At 38.9% G+C, this 23,313-nt stretch overlaps 1 protein-coding gene across 2 annotated transcripts in view; it reads left to right on the top strand.

Annotated features, from left to right (window-relative positions):
* LOC136676922 (kinase suppressor of Ras 2-like) overlaps positions 1–23,313 on the top strand; it is a 125,442-nt gene that overhangs the window by 61,075 nt on the left and 41,054 nt on the right. For both annotated transcript variants that reach the window (XM_066654221.1, XM_066654220.1), the window contains exons 6-11: positions 2,333–2,511; positions 16,487–16,556; positions 19,009–19,092; positions 20,690–20,775; positions 21,484–21,501; positions 21,938–22,047. In XM_066654221.1, coding sequence (XP_066510318.1) covers positions 2,333–2,511; positions 16,487–16,556; positions 19,009–19,092; positions 20,690–20,775; positions 21,484–21,501; positions 21,938–22,047 — 547 coding nt within the window. The remainder of the gene's footprint in view (positions 1–2,332; positions 2,512–16,486; positions 16,557–19,008; positions 19,093–20,689; positions 20,776–21,483; positions 21,502–21,937; positions 22,048–23,313) is intronic.

Below are 23,313 nucleotides of genomic sequence, written 5' to 3'. Positions count from 1 at the left end.
TGCTGCAAGCTACACGACTTATTAGCATTGTGATGGGTGTGTGCATGCTTATGTTTGTGTGTGAATGTGTGTGTGTATGTGTGTGTGTGTGTGTGTGTGTGTCTGTGTGTGTCTGAGTGTGTGTGTGTGTGTTTGTGTGTGTCTGAGTGTGTGTTTGTCAAAGTCTATGTATCAGGAGGGCCACAGAAGCTCTGGAGTGCGTGAATGGTTCTTGATCCTCACATGAGAATGGTCACTAAAGGTGGTGTGTGAGGTGTGAAAGGTCCTGTGGTGAGGGTGGAGTGTGGTTTCCCAGCCATGTGTTTGTTCTGGTGTGAATGACATCGGCTCTATCTGCTGTGGTTTTCAGGGCTTCATTTGTAATTTGATGTTTGATTTGACGGCTTAAAGTGTCGGTTTAAATTGAACTGACATGGGCAGAATGTGTCTGATGAACATTACTTTCTGATTTTAAGAAAATTAAAACACTCAAATATGCTACATCATCAGTGCCAGTAAACAAGCAATAACATATATAAAAATGTATTATAATATTTTTGCACGATATGACAAAACACTCCTGAATTTCACTGTAATGGCACTTTTCCATTGCATGGCTTCAGCTTGGCTCAGCTCAGCACGGCTCAACATGATTTTTTACTGCTGATCACTTTTCCACTACCACTGTACCCCTGCGAAATGCCAGTGACTTTACAAAACCACGGGCTTTGAAAAGCACAACAGCGGTGGTGTTAAAGTTAGGTTTTAGCCATTTACTCGTCATGTATTCACATATTATCTTTTGTACTGAACCTAGCTCTGCGCCACAACTCTCACAGATCAACAGAATTTTTGTTGTTGCACCTCTGGCTCTCACTGGAGTTTTTTTGCTGCCACCGCTCCAAGTGGTGTTTGAAACTCTTCAAAAAACTATGGCATAAAAACAAATGTGACTGCTGCTGTAGCTTGGCAATTTTATAAGCAGCTAGTTTGTGCTGTAAGTCTCCATTTCATCATGTGAACAAGTCTCTTTAGCCAGTTGGCACTCTGCAAGGTTTACATGTCACGCCTCACTTGGAGCCAGGTGCAAGTAGGGAGTAAAAGAGTTCTTGGTTGTGGGGACCAGGTACCAGATTTGCCTAATAGAAAAGCAAAAGAGCTGAGAAAAGTCGGGTAGAGACCATGCAGTGGAAAAGCACCATAAGTTGATGTAACAAGCTTTTTCTGAGTAATTCAGGAGAATTTCTACTTGTCTTAATTATACAGTACTTAAGCAATATACAGGAGGTCCTCGGGTTACATCAGTCCCGAGTTACGATGTTTCATGGTTACAACACATCTCCCATTTACTGTATAAAGCCTTGTTTCGACTTAAGTGGTTTTGCGTCGTAAATGTCGTAACGCGAACTTCGTGTTTGGTGTGTGTGGCAGAAGAATACACTGTTACGCGGCTCGGGACCGAGGAGGATATGTATTAGGTTAGAATAAGTGCTTACAGTATGTTATTTACATACAGTATATATGTATGTTCTGACTTACACTGAAAATCGGTTTTACGACACGACATAGGAACGGTTCAATGTCGTAAGTCGAGGACCCCCTGTACTTAAAGGCATTTTTTCCCCCAGCTGTGACATTCGGATTTTATTTTTGAATAAAAATGAGCACAGCTGTTGGTGCAGTTGTCAGTTTGTTCAAGCAGATTCAGTACAGAAACAATGAATATGGCAACAATTCAAAAGGGACAAAAACATCTGAAAAGAAGTACAGAAAAAACCACAAGAGCACAAGACTACACACAAGTATAACACAGGGCAAACCCAGAGGGGTCTATGGATCTGAACACAAACAGAAAGACATCTGGAAGAGATGATGAATGAACAGGTTACCAGACAAGACTCAGGTGGGCATGACCAGGAAGGAGAAAAGAAACCCCACAATAACTAAGGCACATGGAAGTAGGTATTGGTTGGAGCTCCATCATTCCAGAGAATGCAGTTCCAGTACTTTACAGCCCAATGCTGGGGCTTGGCTTTGGACATGGTGGTCTTCGACTTGTGTGCAGCTTGTGTGCATCTCATTGAATTTCATGCTCTTCTGATTATACAATTATACTGTGCCTGTACAATGCCTGTGTCTACAATGGATCCATTTTTATGTAATTGAATTAGCTAATTATAAGTGAGGACCATGAATATTTGCACTAAAGATTTTTCTGTTTAAGTCTTTCAGAGTTTGAAAGACCTCTCAACCATCCAAGTTTCTTATTTCTTCTTTCTCTCTCTCTCTCTCTCTCTCTCTCTCTCTCTCTCTCTCTCTCTCTCTCATTCTCTCATTCTCTTTTCCCCTGCAGAGCGAGGAAGAAAGCCAAGCCTCTGAACCTGAAGATCCATAACAGTGTAGCAGGGAGTTGTGAGAATCTGCCGACTCAGCGTTCTCCTCTGCACTCGGACCACTCGCTGCGCTCCTTCTTCTTCCCCAGCCTAGTGCCCTCCACTCCCCCTGTCCACACCTCTGAGACCCCCACCGCCAGTACGTACATTCCACTGTCCTCTGTCTGCTGTTCACAGCTCTGTAGATGCTTGGTAAATAAGGTGCAGTATTTTTGCATCTATTTCAAATATTAAGACGCAGGTGTGTTTATCATGCATTTTATTGGGATAAACTTTCTGAAATGATCTGTATACAAATATTTAGGACTGAGATTTATTACTGTTGGATCTAAACCTGGTAGGAGGATAGACTGAAGTCCACCAAGAAGTAGTAAAAATATATTTATGAAAGTGTTTTTGAAGGAATGCATTAAAAATATATGCAGGTGTTAGGGGTCCACAGTGGTCCTCTGGTTTTAGCAGTGTAATTTGTGAGGGGCACCATATGTGAGGGGGGGGAGGTAGGACATTGGAAGGGCCTGTGACTGCGCACGACATACAAGCTCCTGCTCTGCAGCATACCTGCCCCATGCTTACACCCCTCCACCGCCATGGGTCCGTGGCTAGCTCAGCCCCCTCCAACCCATCACAACCCTGTCCAAGGAAACCCATGTATTTCTAGTCCACAATGATTTCAAATGAAATCTCTTTACAAACCTGCAATAAAGTCAAAATCTTAGAGATACATGACTTTTTTGGCAGTGATGACACACACATTTGCGGAGCGCATGTCTTTTCTAGAGGAACTAATGTCCTTGTCTCCCCCAGGTTACTCGAGTGATGCTGGCACTGACAGATGTATGGTGATGTACTTTAGAGGACAGTGACGTGTTTGGACTCTCCTCTTTATTCATGACACAGCTTCCTCACACTGAATGCCGAATGACAGGACACAGTCAGGGCCCATGCTTTTCCCACAACAGCGTGCATGCGCATATCGTCCAGCAGACGGCTGCGTCAGGGGGCTCTAAACAGGGGCTATTACTCTGATAATGAGGCAGTGGGGATGGGAGAGTGCTGGGAATGACATAGAAGGAATGCCGCCAGACGTGTATCATCCTACAGATGGAGGACATTTCAGGCAGCCCTGCTTCCAGAGTTTTGACTGAGAGAGTCTCGTTTTTGGCTCATTTTGTCTCGGTTGGCTTACTGGCAAAGGCAATCTGCATCCAAACTGCTGCTGGAATGCATGTAGCCAGAGCGTGTGGTCAAGCTAACTCCAAATATCCAGCAGATGTAGTGGACAGGCCAATATAGAGGTAGAATTTTAGTTGTTTTTGGACTTTTTTGTTGACTGACTATCTATAATACAATACATGTATGATTTGGGTGGTGGATCATTCTCAGCATTCCAGTGACACTGATGTGGTGGTGATTTGGTATTATGTGTTAAGCTAAGTGGATTGGACACATCAGTTCTGCTTGAGTTTTTAAACACAAAGACCACTTATAGCAGTACAACATACACAAACACATCACCACCATGTCAATGTCACTGCAGCGCTGAGAATGATACCTGCTCAGTGGTGGTCCTGTGTGGGGGTCCCAACCATTTAATAGCAGAGTGAAATTGGTATAAGAAAGTATGCAGGGTAACAGATGGACTTACAGGTGGTCTGTAATTGTAGACCAACAAAGTGCATCTGTATGGTGAGTGGAGCTGATTAAATGAATATCAGTACAAGGTAGGTGTTCCTAATCCAGTGATGGATACAAATCAATTGAGCACTAAAAGCTTCCCCTTGTGGAGAATATTAAGACTGCTGAACATGGCTTTCCAATGATCTGTGAATATTTTTGCTCATAGGTTAATCAGTGATGAATTGTTGAATTATTTGGATCAGATCTGTTAGTTTGTAATTATGAAATATGAACACATTTTAAAGAGTAGCCCCCAAAATCAGGCAAGAATTACTTCATCGTGGCAGTTTCACTCAGAATAAAACTTACTGCCAAATAGGTGTGGCTGTGCCTTAATAATGGGACTGCAAATACCTTTGCCAGACACAGGAAAAGAATATTTGCAAGACAATCACTGCAGTGAAAGGATGCAGAAATGAACTTCCAGACTATTTCAGGAAGGCAATTGCTTTTAGAAACTCTCATGAACTTCTAAGACAGGGATTCCATATTCTCCAACAGATGTGCTATTATTTTCATCTTATGATAAAGAACTGAAAGGCTGTAATCTTCCAACTCACCTATTGTACTGCTCTGCGCTTGTTTGAATGTTCCAGTTAGTGATGCGTCATCATTGTCCGTTGTATTTGAGCTCTCGGCTGTAGAAACAGATGGAACTTAAGTTGTGAATAGATTAAAATCCTCATTCGTAGTACAACAGTTTGTGTACAATAACTCAGTGAGGTGGTGTCACTGAACCATTACAAATTCAAAGCCCGATGCAGCCTCTATGGCCTATGGGAGTCTCTGGGTTATATATTATGCGATAGGAAATAATATTAGTTATAAAACATTTGACAACAGAAAAAAATGTATGATTTATGAGAGAAAACATTGGATCATTCCACAGAGATAGATGAGCCTGTGTCAGTGATTGTTTGATGGTTTTCTGAATGGTATCTGCATCATTTGTTTAGTGGGATATTTCAGGGACAGTTTTATACATGTTTTGACATTTAAGTCTAACATCCCGCTTCCCTTGTAACATCGTTAATGATTTCCAGACCAAACTGAATTCCACCAGAGCTCGATACACAGCTCCCTGATAAAAGCTGGTGATTTAGATGAATTTGTGATAAGCGGCGTGCTCCGGGGCGGATGAATAATTTGATTGGGTTGGGGGACAGCATCAGTAATGGCATTAGCCCGACTCTCTGTGGAGCTCTGGGGCTTTGGGCTGGACACTGTAGCAATAACCAGGCCTTGGAGTGTCATCAGGCTCCAGTCCAGTCTGCTGCACGTCCCTCCATGTGCTCCACATCAGAAGAGTAATGTAAAGCTTTACTGACATGGGCAGGCGGGGGGCTGATGTAAGAGTAAAATGCAACTTCATAATCCTTGAAGATATTTTCTCAGTACATCATATTGTCACTATCAGAACAAAACCTCAAATCTCTATTGTTATTTTAATTTAATAGAAAGTAAGTTAAGAATGTTCCTTCTTCTGACAAATACCTTTGTCAGAGATGCGTAGGATTTGTCGGATAATTACACTATATTGAGTTTTTTGGAGGACTGTGAATAAATAACAACAAACCAAATACCAGGCAGCAGGAGTGTCACAGTTGAACAGGTTATAGAATTAAAAAGGAACATTTTATAAGTTCTAACACACTGATACTTGGTTCCTGTATTAAACAGTGAGTTTTGACCAATAAATGTCCCATGGGAACTAACATATAGTACGGTAGTACTTGTAGATGTTCTATTAACTATTAGCAACATCACATGAGAATGACTTTTAAAACGGAGAAACAGAATCAGAAATGGCCTTGGGCTTTGAGCATGTTAAAATCATATAGCTGTGTTCAGAAGGCAGAGCCACTTCTGTTTGTAACATATCTAAGGCAGGTTGTGATTCCACCAAGGATCCTCAGATCAAGTTTAGAATTTTTTAATATAAATAGAGCCATATTCACATATATGAAAATGACTTAAAGCAACTAGCCTGAAGTAACATAGACCTACATAAAGTAGCAAGCAGGTGTGCAGGAAATGTTTATGTGTTGCGTATGTTTGTGTGGGAGCCTAATAAATGATTGTATTAATGTGTTGCCGGTGACGTTACAGTGCAGAGTACATATTGGGTGCTTAATCATTGTTGAATTGTATTGTTACATTGAAATCTTTATGTAATTGCTGCAAGTGCTGGACAACTGGGGAAAGTATGAGACAAAAGAATACAATGAGGTTGGTGTGAAATAAGATGAGTCACAAGAGCATAGAAATGCATCGGAGCGTAACATGCTAACAGTTTTCCATTAGTTGCTAAGGTGAAAATGCTAATATAGCTAACTTGTGTTGACTGATATACCAAAACTTGAAAAGTATCTCAATACTTTGTCATTAAAAATGGTACAATACCCCATATAATGAGTACCAGTACTTTAAGGACTGTTTTAAAATAAGAGCGGTATTTCCAATGAGTGCCACAGGTGGCCCACAGTGCTTTGCCTCCTCTATCTCTCAGTGATTTTGCTGCTAGTTTTAGCGACTTTTCAGACCTTCCAGTGAGTTATTTAAAAAAAACAAAAAACCCAACTAGCACCAGCCACTTTCTGTACAAGCCTTCACTACTTTATATGAAATAGAATTGGCAACAGCACAACTCGTTAGAACACCGGGACTGACTGACGCGGCTAGTCTGCTCCAGAGATGGAGCAGCAGAGACGGTCCGCACGGCAGCTCACACAGATCAGAATATGCAAGTCTGGCAAAGACACGTTTGCTTCCTTTTATGTTCAGTTTGTTCCTTTTTCTGTACTCCTGAACTGAGATAACATAGTTGATTGAGGTATTCAGCTTTATTCAAACAGTAAAAACAGTCTCATGAATTAATTACACCGAGCCAAAGGCGCGATAGGACCCAGAAATGGCAAAACGTCACGTGCGTCACTCTTAACAAGCAGATAGCATTGATTTTGCCGACTGCCCTCAGCTTGTAGAAAGTACATTACTTTTCCTGATGTTTTAGTTTTTTGCGATGGTATCGTTTCAATATCGGTATTGAGATATTTAGGAAGGTATCGTATAGAAAACAATAATTCTGGTATTGTGACAACACTTTAGCTCTGAAGCAAAAAGTTGGTGGGCGTATGTGTTTCCAAGTTTTGTAGTACTCTCTCCAGCAAAGTAAGAAGAGCATTGTATAAGATAAAATTATCTGTCTTTCTTATGTATTTACATTAGTGCTGTGCACTGCAACCAGACATTCGGTACCCAGTATGGCATCCACATCAAAATAAAAATCATTTGACTGAAACCTATTGATAATCAAATGAATCATAATCTGTTTTGGCTTATTATTGTTAGATAATAAAGGGTGCTTGTAGAGAAACAGTATCACATATGAAGATATTACATCCTGTTATACTGACTATATCAGCCCAGTTGGGATTTTCATATATGCTTGACCTGAGCTTCATGCCTATGACCTCATATGATTCAGGCAGCACATGAGTCTTTTTAATGGTGGGGGATAAAAGCTGGATACTTCAGACAGAATACTCCAGTTTCACAAGCTGATCCATTTTATTTTGGCCAGCATGGACATGCAGACAGCTCAACTATTGACTCGCATCAACTGCAGTGGAGTCAGTTGAAAAGTACAACTGCTTTGAAAAGTCTGCTGATGATAGGTTATGTTAATTGTTGCTTTAGATGTGATTAGATTGCTCGTTTGTCATATTTGTTGAGGTAAATATGTGTTGTTTTTAGTTTCTGGACAAAGTGCAGTCTCTTTCTGTCCTGTTGCAAAGAGACATATAATTTTAAATTCATATTTGTAAACTGGATGTTTTGAAGCCAGCAGATAGAACACATATTGACTGGGAGAGTGAGTGGAGTTTGCAAAGTAAAGCCTTAAGGCACTTTTCTTTTTAGCTCATATATAATAATCACAATGCCTGCTCTGTTATTGTTTCTCTCTCTCTCTCTCTCTCTCTCTCTCTCTCTCTCTCTCTCTCTCTCTCTGTAATCCGCTCATCCCCACACCCACCCACCTGCTCCTCATATTTTCAATTACAGGACTTTATAAACTCTGGCCAGTGTGATAGTGTTTTGAACACTTAATTCTGTCTTTTAAAGCTGCAAATCTTCTGTTTATTGGCTGTAGCTAGAAGTATTGAACACATGAAAGAAAAACAGGAATTAGAAAGACTTATGTAAAGTTTTAACCATAATTCAGAGCTCATTGTTTTACACCAGCTAAGCTATGAAGGAAAAAATGTTTTATATTAAAATATAAGCTTATGCAATGCCCAAACTGATTGTTCAGTACTCTGTAAGCAAGTGTTAAATGAGTCTGTTTTCAGTAATAATAATAGTTTAACATTGCCTTTGTTCTGTCCTCTTTAAAAGTTCACACTTTCTGGACAGAGATTATTTTCCACTATTAAACTCTTAAATAGCCTTGTATCAATGCTTTAAAATAATGTAATGCTAGTCAGAGACACTTTTTTTCTTGCCCTGGTGTCACTGCGAACCGTAAAGGCGACATTCATGATGTTAATCAAAAAACACTTTTATACGATTCTTAGGATGTTTTTTCACCATTTACTTCTCTCAAGTTTGTTTGCACACTTATGTTTACGAAACCCCGGTGTCTATAAATGGGTTAAAAAACAACGTGTATCAGTCGAGCTAGGCTTTCACTCTCTCTCTCTCTCTCTCTCTCTCTCTCTGCTCATGGCAAAGAAATGGCACCTGGAGTACTTTAGACAATGGAGAGAACTCCAAACGTTGAAAATCATGAACAGAGATGAGGATATTGATTTATTCCTGCTCCATGGGTGGGTAATATTGACTTATTTTTGCTGTTTTGGATTGTTTAAGGTGGAAATGTCTCTGAATTCATGAGACGGCTAACTGCATTAACGCATTACCAATAGTGCTACAAAACTAAACAGTACAAGTTACAAATGAGTTTCTGTGGTAATTCAAACAATGAAAAATCCTTACAGACAAGTCAAACTTCAGCCACGTACAAACAACATTTATTCCCTCAAACACATAATTCCACCATTAAAGACACGGAGCTTCTGAACAACCAGACAACAGTTTTTTTTTTCAATTATAGATGTTCTCTTTAAAGGGTTTATGTGGAAAGTAAGAAGGTGATGATCGTTTTCAGTCTTGGATCATGAGTCATTCCAGAAAGATCTGTGTTGCAGGTTATAAAAATGAGTCTGTTTGTGAATAATTAAGTTAAACTTGTCCTCAAGGTTCTATGCAAACCACTTTAGTCGCAGTTTTCCTGAAATAATTTAAGAGGACAAAATAAATCACTTTTGGAGTGTATAAACCGTGCACATTCATTTGAGGATCTGCAGCTTCTGTCAGCCCACAAACTGTGACATAAAAAAAGTCTTTTTTTGTGTGTGTCAGAAGGTTGTTCTGATTAGTACGGCTTTTTTGTGTGCTGGCGCTGGACCCAGGTTTATGTGAGAGTGCAAAGACAATATTAAACAAAGCAAACTAAACACACCAAGCTTGGAGAAACCTGTAGAGAGTGAAAGAGAAAGAAAACCACTGTTCACCATTGTGTCAGCCTACATTTTATTGACTGTCCATATTCACCAACACATCTTCTGAGTTTTATGTGTATTTTTGTTCTATGGCTACTCTTTATTTTTGAGCTGAAACTGTGTTAACAATGAAAGACTTCTTTGGAACTGTTTTGCTTCACAATATCGCTCTGCATAAATAAATACATAAATGTATTTAAGGCCATAACCTTACCTCAACTGACTTTGTAAGTGTATATTAAACTTTCATTTATTCTAGGTATGATATTCACTTTTATATTTTAGTAAAATATAACCTTGGACTACTCTTAATCATACTGGGGCTATTGTGCAGAATTCTTTAATTCAGATTTAAGGAATGATTAATGCTAAAGTTATTATTCTAGTCTTTACTTAACTCTTCAGGAAAGCCACAATTGTGGGGTTGTCATAGAAACAAGCCAGCCAGGGATTTGTGTTATACTATACTATATAATACCCTAAGAACAGGATTGTTCATTTGATCCATTTTCATTCTCTAATTAGACATCATCCAGTAGAAACTGTTTTTTTTTTCAGTTGAGTGATCAGTTATTCACTGTAATTTATTTTATGTGAAAGTGTGATTCAGATGCATATACATTACTGTGAATATGCGGAGACCACTCTTTGTCTTTTTATTTCCAAGAAGAGCCTAAACAGTAAAAGTTATGTCTTTTTTGGAAGATATTGCTGATTAGATCAAATTTTAAAATATGACATATACAAGAAATTAAAAGTCAAAGTAAGTACAATGAAAATAAGGGTATCCCAGTAACCTTACACAAATGTCCCCATCACAGTAAGATCATTTAAAATAAAAATCCAGAGCTTTTTTTGTCCACTTTTCAACTATGAGAAGACAATTTAATACTTTGCCTGTGAAAGAAAAAAACAATTACGGGAGAAGGAAATAGGCAAAAAATAAAGAACATTTCTGAATCAAATAACTTGCTTGTGTCTTCAGAGCAATAGAAAGGCCACTCCAGGACCCAGATCTCAACATCATTGAATGCTTTTGGGATTCCTCTGATTGTAAGAAGCAAATGCAACCAACTTAGAGACTAAGACTAAGTTTTATATAGTATAGTGGAAGCTGTAAAGAAATGTACATACAAAATACTGAAAATGTTAATTAATGGTCATTTTTACTGGAAATTTAACACATGAAACTTGATCTCTGACTTTAGATCAGTTCTCGTTTCCTCCCTCCCCCCTCTCTATCTCAGACCTCTGTAAGTTTCTCTGCACTGGGTGAAGTATTAATGTCAAGCAGTGAGGAAGGCAGTAATTAGAAAAGGAAAGGAACAGCTATTTGAAATTAATTATGAGTGCAGAGAGAGAAAGGGAAATAATGAGAGAGAGAGAGAGAAAGTGTGTGTGTGTGTGTGTGTGTGTGTGTGTGTGTGAGAGAGAGAGAGAGAGAGAGAGAGAGAGAGAGAGAGAGAGAGATTATTCATTAATGAAAGATGGTCTGCAGGTCTTCCATCTCTTATGAAATCCGGTAAGCAATAAGGAGCGGTCAGTAGCAGTCAGTAGCGTCCTCTCCGGATGTTTCTCCAGTCTTAGTGCTGTTCTCACACTGACCTGTTTCTTCCAGTGACCAGTGGCTCTCCTTCTGCTGACCTCACTGGCTGCAGGGGATTTAATTAGTGAGTGTAATGTGATTTGTGAAACACCAGCGCTCAGAATGGGAGACAGGAAGCCGGAGCTGAGGAAAACTCACTGCTACGCTTTTTTCATTCTGCTACTTCCTATTGCTGTATGCACCTGATCCTAGAGGCAGAGACAACAAATAGATAGGTTAAACATTTTTTTTATTTTGATATTTTTCATAATTTAACCACATTTTGCAATAAATGGAACAGTAGAAATTGTGCAGAATTACTTCAAATTACTTCAGTTTATTCATAAATTAACTTGCTTTGTGTGTTCAGTGTTTATCCATTACAGTCAGGCTAGTGTTAAGATACTTGTATTTCCAAAGTCTCTGTGGATATACTCTGAAATGCCTACTATTATAGGAGTCACAACATAAAGAACATGTTTAGTCCCATGTATAGATCTTAATCTGAAAGGCTTATTTTACTTCACTGTTTGCAAATGTTCACTACCTGAATGTTCTCTATTTGTAGAGAAGGTGGCTAATCAGAATGTAACTAGCAGAGCCCTGACAGTGTGGACAGGTTAACATACTATAGAATACAGACACCGTGTGATTGTGGGAGAAATGTGTCTAAGACTGTGTATAAGACTAATTCTAAGATACCTAACAAACAAAAAGCTATGAAACTTGAACAATAGACTATGTTCCTTTAAGACAAACATTAGTTTACGTAACTCAAAATATTACACAACTAGTTTTTCAATAAACAACTTAACTCTGTCAATACTACCACGTGTGTTGAAGAGAATTATCACTCCACTAGCAGTTGTAATCCTGGCTGATTTTGAAAATTGAGTAAATTATGTATATTAAGCAGAAGAGTATAATTCTGCTTCACTTTATGAAACAGACATTCCACTGATACCCAGAGGCCGGGATGTATGAGAGATTCTTTACCAAGCCTATTGTAAACATGGCCACCCATTTGTGGAGGACCGGTTTTTGGAATATGAAGTGTTATTTTTATTAAGAAAACCATGTAACACTTTAATTAATGTATTGCAATGTATAGAAATAATGTAAATAATATTCAATAGTGTTTACAAAATATACATGTGGTGATAACAGTGACTGAATCCTTTAACACCATCAGACCAGATTACACATTGTTTTCTCAGGTTTATTACTGCAGAAGACCTTCATATGAATGAACCTAGTTCCTAAAGTGTAGCACTGTGTGGTGAAGCATCTCAGAGTAATCCAGCTCAAAAACCACCCTAGAAAATAAATGCTTCTGCAGAGTGCACCTGTAATCTTGATGTTATTTCTCACTTTCTTTGCTCAAAACACATAAACTGTGTTAAACATTTAATTAAAGTGGGATATTCATTCTTATCTGCTGATCCATCTGTGCTGAAAAAAAATGGGATTTTTCCTAACAAAACCTAAACTTTGTTCTTTTTTCAGTGCTGTAAATGACTTTCAGTGCCTCTAAAACTGATATGCTGGTTTACAAATGAAATATTATTTGATTATTTAATAAAATGTGTTCTCTTAACTTTAATTTGCCAGCACTAAAATTTCAGCAGTATACAGTGTTTACAGTACACAGTGAAGCGGAATAGCGTTCCTCCAGGACCAAGGTGCTACATAAAACAGTGCACACACATTAAAGTGCAAAAGACATGGTTAAGAAAATACAAAACAATATCCATACAATAAAATACAATACAATACAAGACAGTGCAAAAACAAAAGTACGGTGGGGGCTGAGAGGGAGAGACACTGCAATTTAAAGTGTATTTGTGCTGTAAACGGTATCTGGATGTAACCATGATGTAAACAGGATATGTGTAGACAGTACACTCGTTTTCCGTATATCATTTTCAGTCCAACAAACCAGTGTTTTTTGAAGTTGTGTGTGTGTGTGTGGGTGCGATTCTTCAGTCCAGTCTCAGTCTCTAGGTGTTTAGGAGTCTGATAGCGTGTGGGAAGAAGCTGTTACGGAGTCTGGATTTGAGAGCTCGAATGCTTCGATACCTTTTTCCAGACGGCAGTAGGTTGAAGACTCATGCTGCTGGAATAATAAAAAAAATCCAAGTATTTAGACCCTCAGAAACTGTGGCAAACAGTCAGCATCCTGCAGGACCTCTGCAAACTCTTGTTGGTCAGAGAAATTTTTGCTGTAGACAGTGTTTACACATTTATAAGCACTGTACACGTTTATATTCACTGGATTAGGAAAACCTACCTTGTGTCTAAACTCATTTTCCATTTTGTCAGCTCCACTGTTCACAGGAGCACTAAATCTACAATTACAGACTATGGTCAACCTGATTCTCTGCATATTTCTTATCCCCATTTCACCCTGTTCTTCAATGGTCACAGAACATGTATGATTTAGGTGGTGGATCATTCTCAGCACTGACATGGTGGTGATTTATTAGTGTTTGTCGTGCTGGTACAAATGGATCCGACGCAGAAGTGTTGCTCAATTTTTAAACACTGTGTCCGCTCACTGTCCACTTGTTTAGACACACTTACCTCATTGGTCCATCTTGTAGATATAAAATCATTATAAAGAAAAAAGAAAATGTAGGCTCTTGGTAAAATTTTCATCAAAACTTTGCCATGTTTATGAATATATAAAACATCTGTGAGCAAATACATGTCAAATGATTACATATTTGAACATTCAAGAGTCTTCAAAAATGAACAACATATGGCATGTTTGATTATCTCATTTATTTCTTTGTAGTTGTAGTTGGGGAAAAAGTACTCCAAATAAGTCTGGGGATCAATGGGTAAAATGAGATGTGTCAAATAACTAATTTTGTTAGTGCTGCATGCAGTTTTGAGCAATCTTCCATCCTTTGTGAACACAGCATAATTTTTTGGGAATGAAATATAGAAAGTTGCAGCTTTGTTGCTATTTCAGACTCTAATGTCATATATGAATTGCTCTGAAAGTTGCTGTTATGTGTTAGATGTTTCTACGCTGACAGACCTAGTTTACCCTTGGCCCAGAGCTACCTCAGGAATTTGGCTTATTTGTGCGCCCCCACTTACGACACTGCCATTTTTGTAGAGAACCTGAATTCTTATTTTCTTCTTGTTTTTAGCAAAGTATTTTTAAATAAAGGCGCAGAAGCACGATCGGTGTATTTACTTTTTTTCTTCTGCAGATCTCTGTCACTGATCCACTCACAGCAGACCTACTCTGAAGGTCTTCGTGGGTGTGACCCTTGAGTGAGATTTTCTTTCCTGAAACCTCGCTGTATTCTCCTCGCCATGTGTCCAGGGTCAGCAGAGCAGAACAGCGAGGTCACCAGAGACACACTCACTTTCAGACTCAGATAAAGCATGGGAAATACACACTGACAGATTGAGTCACCAGGACTCTTAACAAATAATATTTTAACCCATAGAAGTTGATGTTATCTCCGGCAATAATAATATTATTATAATATAATAATAAAGCTTAGAAGTTAAAGCTTATTGAAAAAAGAGGGGAAATTCATACCAAATTTGAAATATTCAACCAATAAAATGTTTTTTTTTGTTAGTACGGACCACAGCCGTAAAAGACTGAAATGGGGAGATGAATTTTTTGGAAAGGAGTTCAGGGTGGCTTAGGAATGCGTATGAAGGCAATCTCCCCCGGTTGCAGAGATGAATACAAGAAAAAGAGTTGGTGACAGACTGAAGGTGTGAGCAACTTTGATACAGAAATGACCTGAGTTCGCAGGATATATATATATAGGGCTGAGGGGAAGAGTTTGGGAGTGGACCTACTCCCAAAATTATGTTATTTTATAACTTCAAATAAACATGAAATACAGCTCTGTTTGCAAGTGGATAATCTGAATCGGTCATTTTTGGAAGCAGCTCATTATAATGGAGTAATCAGTCACTTTGTACAATGATATTTCTCTATGTGATAAATCTTTGGTTATACAGTAATTAACTGACACCTACTGGCTGGTGTATCAGTTGCACTTTGAATAGCCCAATATGAAAATAACACAAAAAGTACATTTCCTGAAGAAAAAGCTGAATGTTTAGGTGGTTCCCAGGTGTTACTTGAGCATTCAAGAGAGTTGCTAGGCTGCAAGATGCTAAGAGGCTGTTATGGCCTTTCAAGTGGGTTCTACGGTGCTTCTAGGTGGTCGGTGGTTGCTATGGTATATCAGGTGGTTCCTCGGTTGTCCCAGGTGGTTGCCAAGATAATTGTTATAGTGCTCTAGTGTTGCAAATGTGTTTCTAGGTGGTTATTATGGTATCCCAGGCAGCTGCTGAGGAGGTAAGGTATTTCTGGTGCTGTGTGTGTGTGTGTGTGCAGTTGTGTCAAGAGTGAGTACACCTTAAAGCAGTTAAATAATTAATGCTCTTATATATGGCACTAAGCTGCAATGTCTCATTATAAGAAGCTAATAAGTAGCTACTGTAATGAAGAGGTTTGTGTGGGAATAGTAATATCCTCATGATTTTATTTGGCGATTGACTGTAATTTATTTCTTTTTTGCTGAGTGTTTTGCACTTATTTATCCGCTCTCTCATCCCTGTGCCTTCACCCCCTGTCTTCAGGCTCTTAATCATAGGCAAATGGTCTATAATTGGCCAGAGACTGTCTTTCAATTGGATGAATGTCCTTTTGGATGAACAGTAGGCTGCAGGACGCAAACACAATTATCGTCTTACTGGCCTCCATTCAGATATTATTGGGTTTTCCTCCATTTGAGCGATGACAGCCGAGCGCAGATTATAATAATTCTGGCTAATTGTTGCCTGTTTACTCAGTGCAGCGTTTTAGCATGGCAGAACGACGCTGATGGCTTACACTTCCGCTCAGCTCTAAAAGGTTAAAAGGTTTTCACCCTTTGTCTCTTTTATTAGAAATTCTATCAGGCAGTTAGGACCTAATGATTCTGTAATTAACCACCTTACTTCATTATGTGTTGATGAAAAAATGCAGACGTGCTGTTAAATGGTGAAGATGTTACTTTGTTTCCTCTTCAGCGCAATGTTTGTCTTTTATACTTGTGTTTTCAGACTTTATATCATGAATTTTAAAAAGTCTGTCTCCTCTCAACCCCTAAGATGATAAATAACTATTCCAAAATGATAATATGAAGGTAATTATATTCTCTCTTTCTCTCTCTCTCTCTCTCTCTCTCTCTCTCTCTGTCTCTCTCTCTCTCTCTCTCTCTCTCTCTCTCTCTCTCTCTCTTCCTACCTCTCTGCAGACACTCTTTCAGTTCCTCGTTGGTCTCCTCAGATTCCTCGCAGAGACTTTGGCAACTCCATTAAACACAGGTAACGTCCTCTAACCGTATGTTAATTAAATGCTAATCACAAAGGGCTGCAATTACTTCATTAAGCCAGCTCATTTGTTTTTTCTACATTCCCAATTCAAGTCTCATTAAATGATGACCCTAATGAACCACTAGTCTCATGCTCAGTCGCTGTCCAAAGAGAAACATGCATCCCCACAATAGTAACTTTACAGGAGAAAGAAAATACCTTCTTAACTTTCAATGGAATTAAGTGTAAAAAGATTTTATTCCAAGGTATTTTGGAGCATTTCTGTTGGTCCATTCATCATGACATTTTCACATAATATGAAGGACTGCTGCTGTGTGACGGTAAATGATGTAATAAACTAAAATTAGACCAAAATTGAGATGCATGGTTTTTTTTGGAGAGCTTAAAACAAAGTATAGTGAGGTCAGTTGAATGACCGTTCAGAACAGGTGCAGGTGTTGTTGAAAAATCAGGTGTTGTTGACAAAGTGATGACTTGTATTTTGCAGCATGTAAACCTGCTGTGACTGTGCATAAGAACTGAAATGTGCAGACGTATGCATTAACTGCAGAATAATAGCAGTTATGATTTAGGTAAACTGTGCTGTAAACTGTGTCTGTCTCTCTTTGTGTGTGTGTGTGTGTGTGTGTGTGTGTGTGTGTGAGAGAGAGAGAGAGAGGGAGAGAGAGAGAGAGAGAGAGAGAGAGGGTGTGGTGGAGTAGTTAAAAATGTCAGACCAATTAAAGCAAGTGGATGTGTGACTGCCTTGACCGTCTGCGCATGGACTGAATCCTCCATTCTCTCAAATGCCACACACCTCTCAGTAAAACAATGGATGTTTAACGTGGAGTAGAGAAAGCTGTTATGAAAGAAATAGCGACGAATAAATGCTGTTTAACAGTCTTTAACCCTTAGAAGTCCTGGGTTATTATTGCAGTGTTAATAAGCTCATTAATAGATATTAGTTGATTACATGGTAGTTACATTAATAAAGTACATTTACCTTTTATTCTCATTCTCAATCCCTTTCCCTCCAACACTCAGCAGCCTACAAAACAGATGTCTTTTGGGATTAAATGTTCTAGAGGAAGCTGGAGCTATTACATATTGTCTCAGTTTGTAGAATCGTGTGATTGTGGGGAGACCTAACAACAGCTGGAATTGACAGTGACTAAAATTGGGGAGGAAAAGGAATCAAAGTTTTGCATGGCATGGTTTTAGCAAAGGTATGTTCTGTTTCTAAAGTGCATGCTGTCACTGAGCCTGAAGACTCATTTCTATGTCTGAGTGTTTATTACGCAGCAAACAAGATGCCAAAGTGTCTAGGCGATAGGGCTCCAGACAGATCACATGAAACAAAATAATTTCTTTCCTAGGTTTTCATAGTTGTATACAGGAGCAGTCTGTTTATGTGGACACTTGACCTTCCTTTAGCTTGTGTTGTACGCCTATGAGGACATAGGAGGTGGAGTCAGTCATTGAACAGGAATGTCTTGGACAAATATTTGGTGATTTTGCCTTTTGAATCATGGTGGGCACTTGATAAAAAGCAGTTTGATTCAGAACACTGAATCCTTTCAACTTTCCCTCTGGTACACTTGATTGAGCTTAAATGTTCCAATGATATGAAACCCATCTCTTTGCTAACCTCTACAAGTGAGAGGATTTTTGTTTAAAAATCAAAGCCTGGGATGAGGAAAGAGAAGGTGCTTCAGTACTTTTCTGCTGTTTAAACAGATCCAAGTGTCGAGGCGTGGGAGGGATGGATCTGCATTCGCTTTTACGACACAATGTGAGACAGCCTAAATGAAGACATTTGGATTCTGTCAGAGCCTATTACTCATATTCCATTAGCTGTCAGAGTCCGCTCATGCCAAAGAACTCCATTGAACCACTGCTGGATCTCAATGGCCTTTTCACTGCTGTGCTCATAGAAGACATGGCTGCTAGTAATATATAAAGAATGAAGGACAGCAAGATGGACAGACTGACAGACAGAGACAGCAGCTCCAGGAGCCTCATAACTCCCCTGAACGATCATCTCTCTGCTCTGATGCAGCCATATGGCTTTTTGGCCTGTTGAATATTTGTCAGTCGCTGAAGCACAGCTGGGCATTTGGAAGAGATTGAAAGACGCTGAGTCACAATTGAATTACTCTATATTGAATATTAGAGGAAGAGCGCCTATCTCTGCGTATGGCCTGTCTCTCAATGAAAAGGTTATTGGCTAAATACGACTGGTGCTTTGACACTTATAGCTCTTTCATCGCAGGAGGCTGGGAATTGCAGTCAAAAGGTCAAATCTTTTTGACTGAAGCGCCGACTCATTATAGACCCGCCTTCAGAAATAGATTCCGTAAAAACTCTAAAAACATTGTTATGAACCTCAACCTTGTTTTGTAAAGAGCCTCACTGAAACAGTGCTATTCTAACCTCGCTCCTTTATCTGCATCTTTTCTTGCAGATTTTCCACCAAGTACTGGATGTCACAAACGTGTATAGTCTGTGGGAAAGGAATGTTATTTGGCCTGAAGTGCAAAACCTGCAAGTAAGTGTGATAAGCAACTCAAAATTAGGAATTTTATCTATTTCCTTAGAAGTATTATTACTGCCTGTTTAAATGAGCACTTTCTACTTTCAGGGTTTACATGAAAATATACAAGAATATTTACTATATATAACTATAGTAAAACACTAGTAGTTAAAGTACAGATCTGAAAATAACTCTTTTTTTTAGTGCTAAACTCAGTTATTTAATCATGTTCCATCCTTGGTTATATAAGTTGTGCATCTTCAGTGTATACAATTTTATTGATTCCCACTGTATTCCTTTAATACAACTCTGTGCTGTAACAGTGTCAACAGTTTTGAAGAAAATGCTGAATGTCAGCCTGAACCAAAACATTTTTTCACAGTTTTTCACCTAACAGTGTCAAGCTCTGTATACATTCACTGGACATAAATATGTAGTGCCCCTAAGTTTCTTTTTTTTTTACTATTCCAGCAGTTTTGGAACAAAACACAAGGACTACGTGTTGAAATGTCAAACTGAATCTGTACACACATTTTTCACCCAGGGATGGCTGGTGATTATATTGAATGTGAAGGCTAAAATAAAAGAAACCTAGCTATATGATCTCCAAAGGGTAGTACATATACTACTTAAAGGAGCAGCCCAGACATTCATACCATTTGTGTTATGGTTTGTAGTTATTTTACTATAAAAACTCCCATCCACTGTTTGTTCTGTTTTAGATCTACACAGAATGTACATGAAGGAAAGCTACAGAAACAGCAGAGTAAATTATGGTTGGTGTTAAGGTTAAGTTTAGGGTTGTGGCTAAGTTAGAATTCTGTAAGGGGTGGGTTTTAGGCTGATTTTTCACACTCAGTCTGCATCTGAAATTCATATTTACATCAGGAAAGGGCATACTATATTTCACTCACCTTGCACAAACAGGAATGTTCTTTTAATAAAATATGTACAAATTCAGCTTATTTCCCATACATAGACTCTTTAGACTTGGAGTGAAAGGCGTTTTTTCACTGTATGACATTATTTACACAATAAGACATGACAAATCCTTTTTGTCATTTACCTTAACTTATTGAATTACATTTAGTGATTTCTACTGGATTTTATGGGTTTTCAGCCTTTCAACACAAGCTTTTTTTTTTCTTTATGGTCTGATTTCTGTGGTCTCCTTTAGACCCAGAAATAAGGCAATTTGACTTAAACATACACATTGAACAACGGTGTCTTATGAAACAGTAGAAGGTTTCATTAGTTTTAAAGGTTTAAAGGTGATTGCCAACTTTTGAAAGTGATTAAAAGTAGAATGGATTCTGAAATATACACGTTTGGTAGCTTTGAAAATTGCAGTGCTTATTGAACTCCCTTGTTGCCTTTGTGATTGTGCCTGGAGTTTCCACTGGCCCTAATTACCATTATCATTTAAAACAGATCATTTGAATATATTAAATGTCTAATAATCTCTCACTTCTAGAATATATAAAAAAACAAGCCCATTAAATTGCTTCAGGTATTTTCTTGCTTGTATGATCCTAGGAGAATAGCTTTGAATGTTTTGGGTCTAAAATTCTGGAGGCAAATGAAATGCTTTGCTCCTGATTATATCCATTAGGTTGAAGTGCCACAATAAATGTACCAAAGAAGCACCTCCTTGCCATTTGCTGATATACCATCGTGGAGGCAGGGACTCGTTCAAAGGTATTTAACACCATGTTTTTCTATATTTAAAACACTTGACAGAGTTGCTGTTTGTGATTTTGATTTAAAAATAGTTTTTAATTGTTTGATGCTGCAGGATTTAAAACATCTCCTTATTACTCTGCAATAATACCTTTGTGAACTCTATAAAGCACTGTATGATTTGTTTTTATCTGAATAAAACAAGGGAGGCACAGTGGCGACAGTTAGTGTCGCAGTCACACAGCTCCAGGGACCTGGAGGTTGTGGGTTCAATTCCCACTCCTGCATGGGTGTCCTCCAGGTGCTCCGTTTTCCTCCCACGGTCCAAAATAAAAAAAATTGGTAGTTGTTATTGGCAACTCAAAAGATTCCATAGGTGTGAGTGAATGTGTGAGTGTGTGTCGCCCTGCGAAGGACAGACGCACTTCCAGGTATTCCTGGTATTCTGGTAGGCTCCGGACCGACTGCGACCCTGAACTGGATAAGCGGTTACAGACAATTAATGAATGAATAAAACAAGATGGTATGAGAAAGGGGGAAATAGTATGTATATTTAGCCTGTATCTCCTTCATGTGTGAGATGCCAGGACTATAAAATAGTTATTATTATCATTAAGGTATTGAGGTATTGTTCTTTAATGGATCCTTTATAACACCCTCTTTCCTGCCCCTTCCTTTATATTCTAATTTCCATTCTTTTCTCTTTGTCTTTCCACCCTCCTGGAGATCAAGGGACATCTCAAGGTAATTCAGTCGATTATTGCATGTTTGTGGGTGTGCTAATGACATTTGGAGAGCAGGCACCACAGTGGATTTTCTCTTAAAAGATTTTCCTCAGTGGTTTCCTGCAAGCACTTACTTATAGCTCTCTGACACCTGCTCAACATCTTATTGACTGTCTGAACTTTCCTTCCTGATCCATGGAAAGGGATCTTCTCCATGGCATGTCTTCATAATCAGCTATGACATATTTTTCATCAGTTTGTGAGACAGGCTCATGTAAACATATTCTAATGACTTTTTGTAAAGCATACTTCAATTATAATGTGTCAAATGTTTTGTGATTCTTTTAGTTTTTGAGAGTTGTTACCATGACCACTGTTTTTCTGTTACCGAGACAACGGCCTGCCGTTACCGTGGATACAACATTTTTCCCCCAATCTCCCCTTCTCATTTTTAGCTCGTCAGCTTGTCAGGACTGAGTCGGTACCGTGTGACATAAACAACCCCCTCAGGTACACGGACCTCCACATCAGCCAAACTCTGCCCAAAACCAACAAAATCAACAAGGTGGGTTCCTCTTCATCCCCTCTCTAGCTTTAGAAATGCCAAACAATGCAGCCTTGTTCAACCTTAACACTCACACACTGGAAATCCTAGCTAGCCGAGGCTATAGTTTGTGGAAAATAATTGCTTTGGTTCTTCTGAGGTGCCTCAACTTAAATGGCTTGTATTTGCTGTGCTTATTAGTAGCCTCAAGATCCAACCAGAATTTGAGTCCTCTGTTCTGTCAATCTCTTTAGATCGAAACAACCTCTCATAGCCTTAGACTTCAGCTATGAAAAATACATTCAACCCAGACTGGAGAGTCTATCTAATCAAAGCATCAAAGCATGTGTTAATCCGAAGGGCATGAGCTTGTTTGGCATTTTATAGTATATTATCAATGAGAGCAGACAAATCTGTAGCACCGGGATGCATAGAAATGAACTGAAAATTCAGTTATCAGAAAAAAAAGCCTTAAAATAAAAATATACATACAAAATAGAATATGAGATCAGCTTCTTAACAAAACTGTTTAATGTTCCACATTAAATAATGCAGCAGTTACCTTCTATTGCTTATCCATTTTGGTGCATCTCTCGTAGACAGTAAAAAAGTGATGATATCGACAAGATTCTACTGAAATCAACTTAAAAGCCAGAGCATAATTACTTTTTAGGTACAGATTTGTTTTCTGGGGCGGCACGGTGGTGCAGCAGGTAGTGTCGCAGTCACACACCTCCAGGGGCCTGGAGGTTGTGGGTTCGATTCCAACTCCGGGTGACTGTCTGTGAGGAGTTGGTGTGTTCTCCCCGTGTCCGCGTGGGTTTCCTCCGGGTGCTCCGGTTTCCTCCCACAGTCCAAAAACACACGTTGCAGGTGGATTGGCGACTCGAAAATGTCCGTAGGTGTGAGTGAATGTGTGTGTGTCTGTGTTGCCCTGTGAAGGACTGGCGTCCCCTCCAGGGTGTATTCCCGCCTTGCACCCGATGATTCCAGGTAGGCTCTGGACCCCCCGCGACCCTAAAAATTGGATAAGTGGTTACAGATAATGGATGGATGGATTTGTTTTCTATAGATTTATTAGCACAGATTGTGTCCAGTTGTTTATAGATGCATGTTTTTATGAGTAGTAGCTGCTACTGTAAAGAGCTCCTGTTCCTGACATAAGGCTGGTATAATCTCAATAGAAACACTAAACAATAGAATGGGATATTCTGAAGTTGCCACACAAGGGTCTGTAGTCACCATGTCTAACGCCAATGTGGTATTTCAGTTGTATAAAACACATTG

The sequence above is a fragment of the Hoplias malabaricus genome, chromosome X2 (assembly GCF_029633855.1).
Source record: "Hoplias malabaricus isolate fHopMal1 chromosome X2, fHopMal1.hap1, whole genome shotgun sequence".
NCBI lineage: Eukaryota > Metazoa > Chordata > Actinopteri > Characiformes > Erythrinidae > Hoplias > Hoplias malabaricus.
Note: the sequence above shows the minus strand (reverse complement) of the source record. Positions and strands in the feature narration are given on the sequence as shown.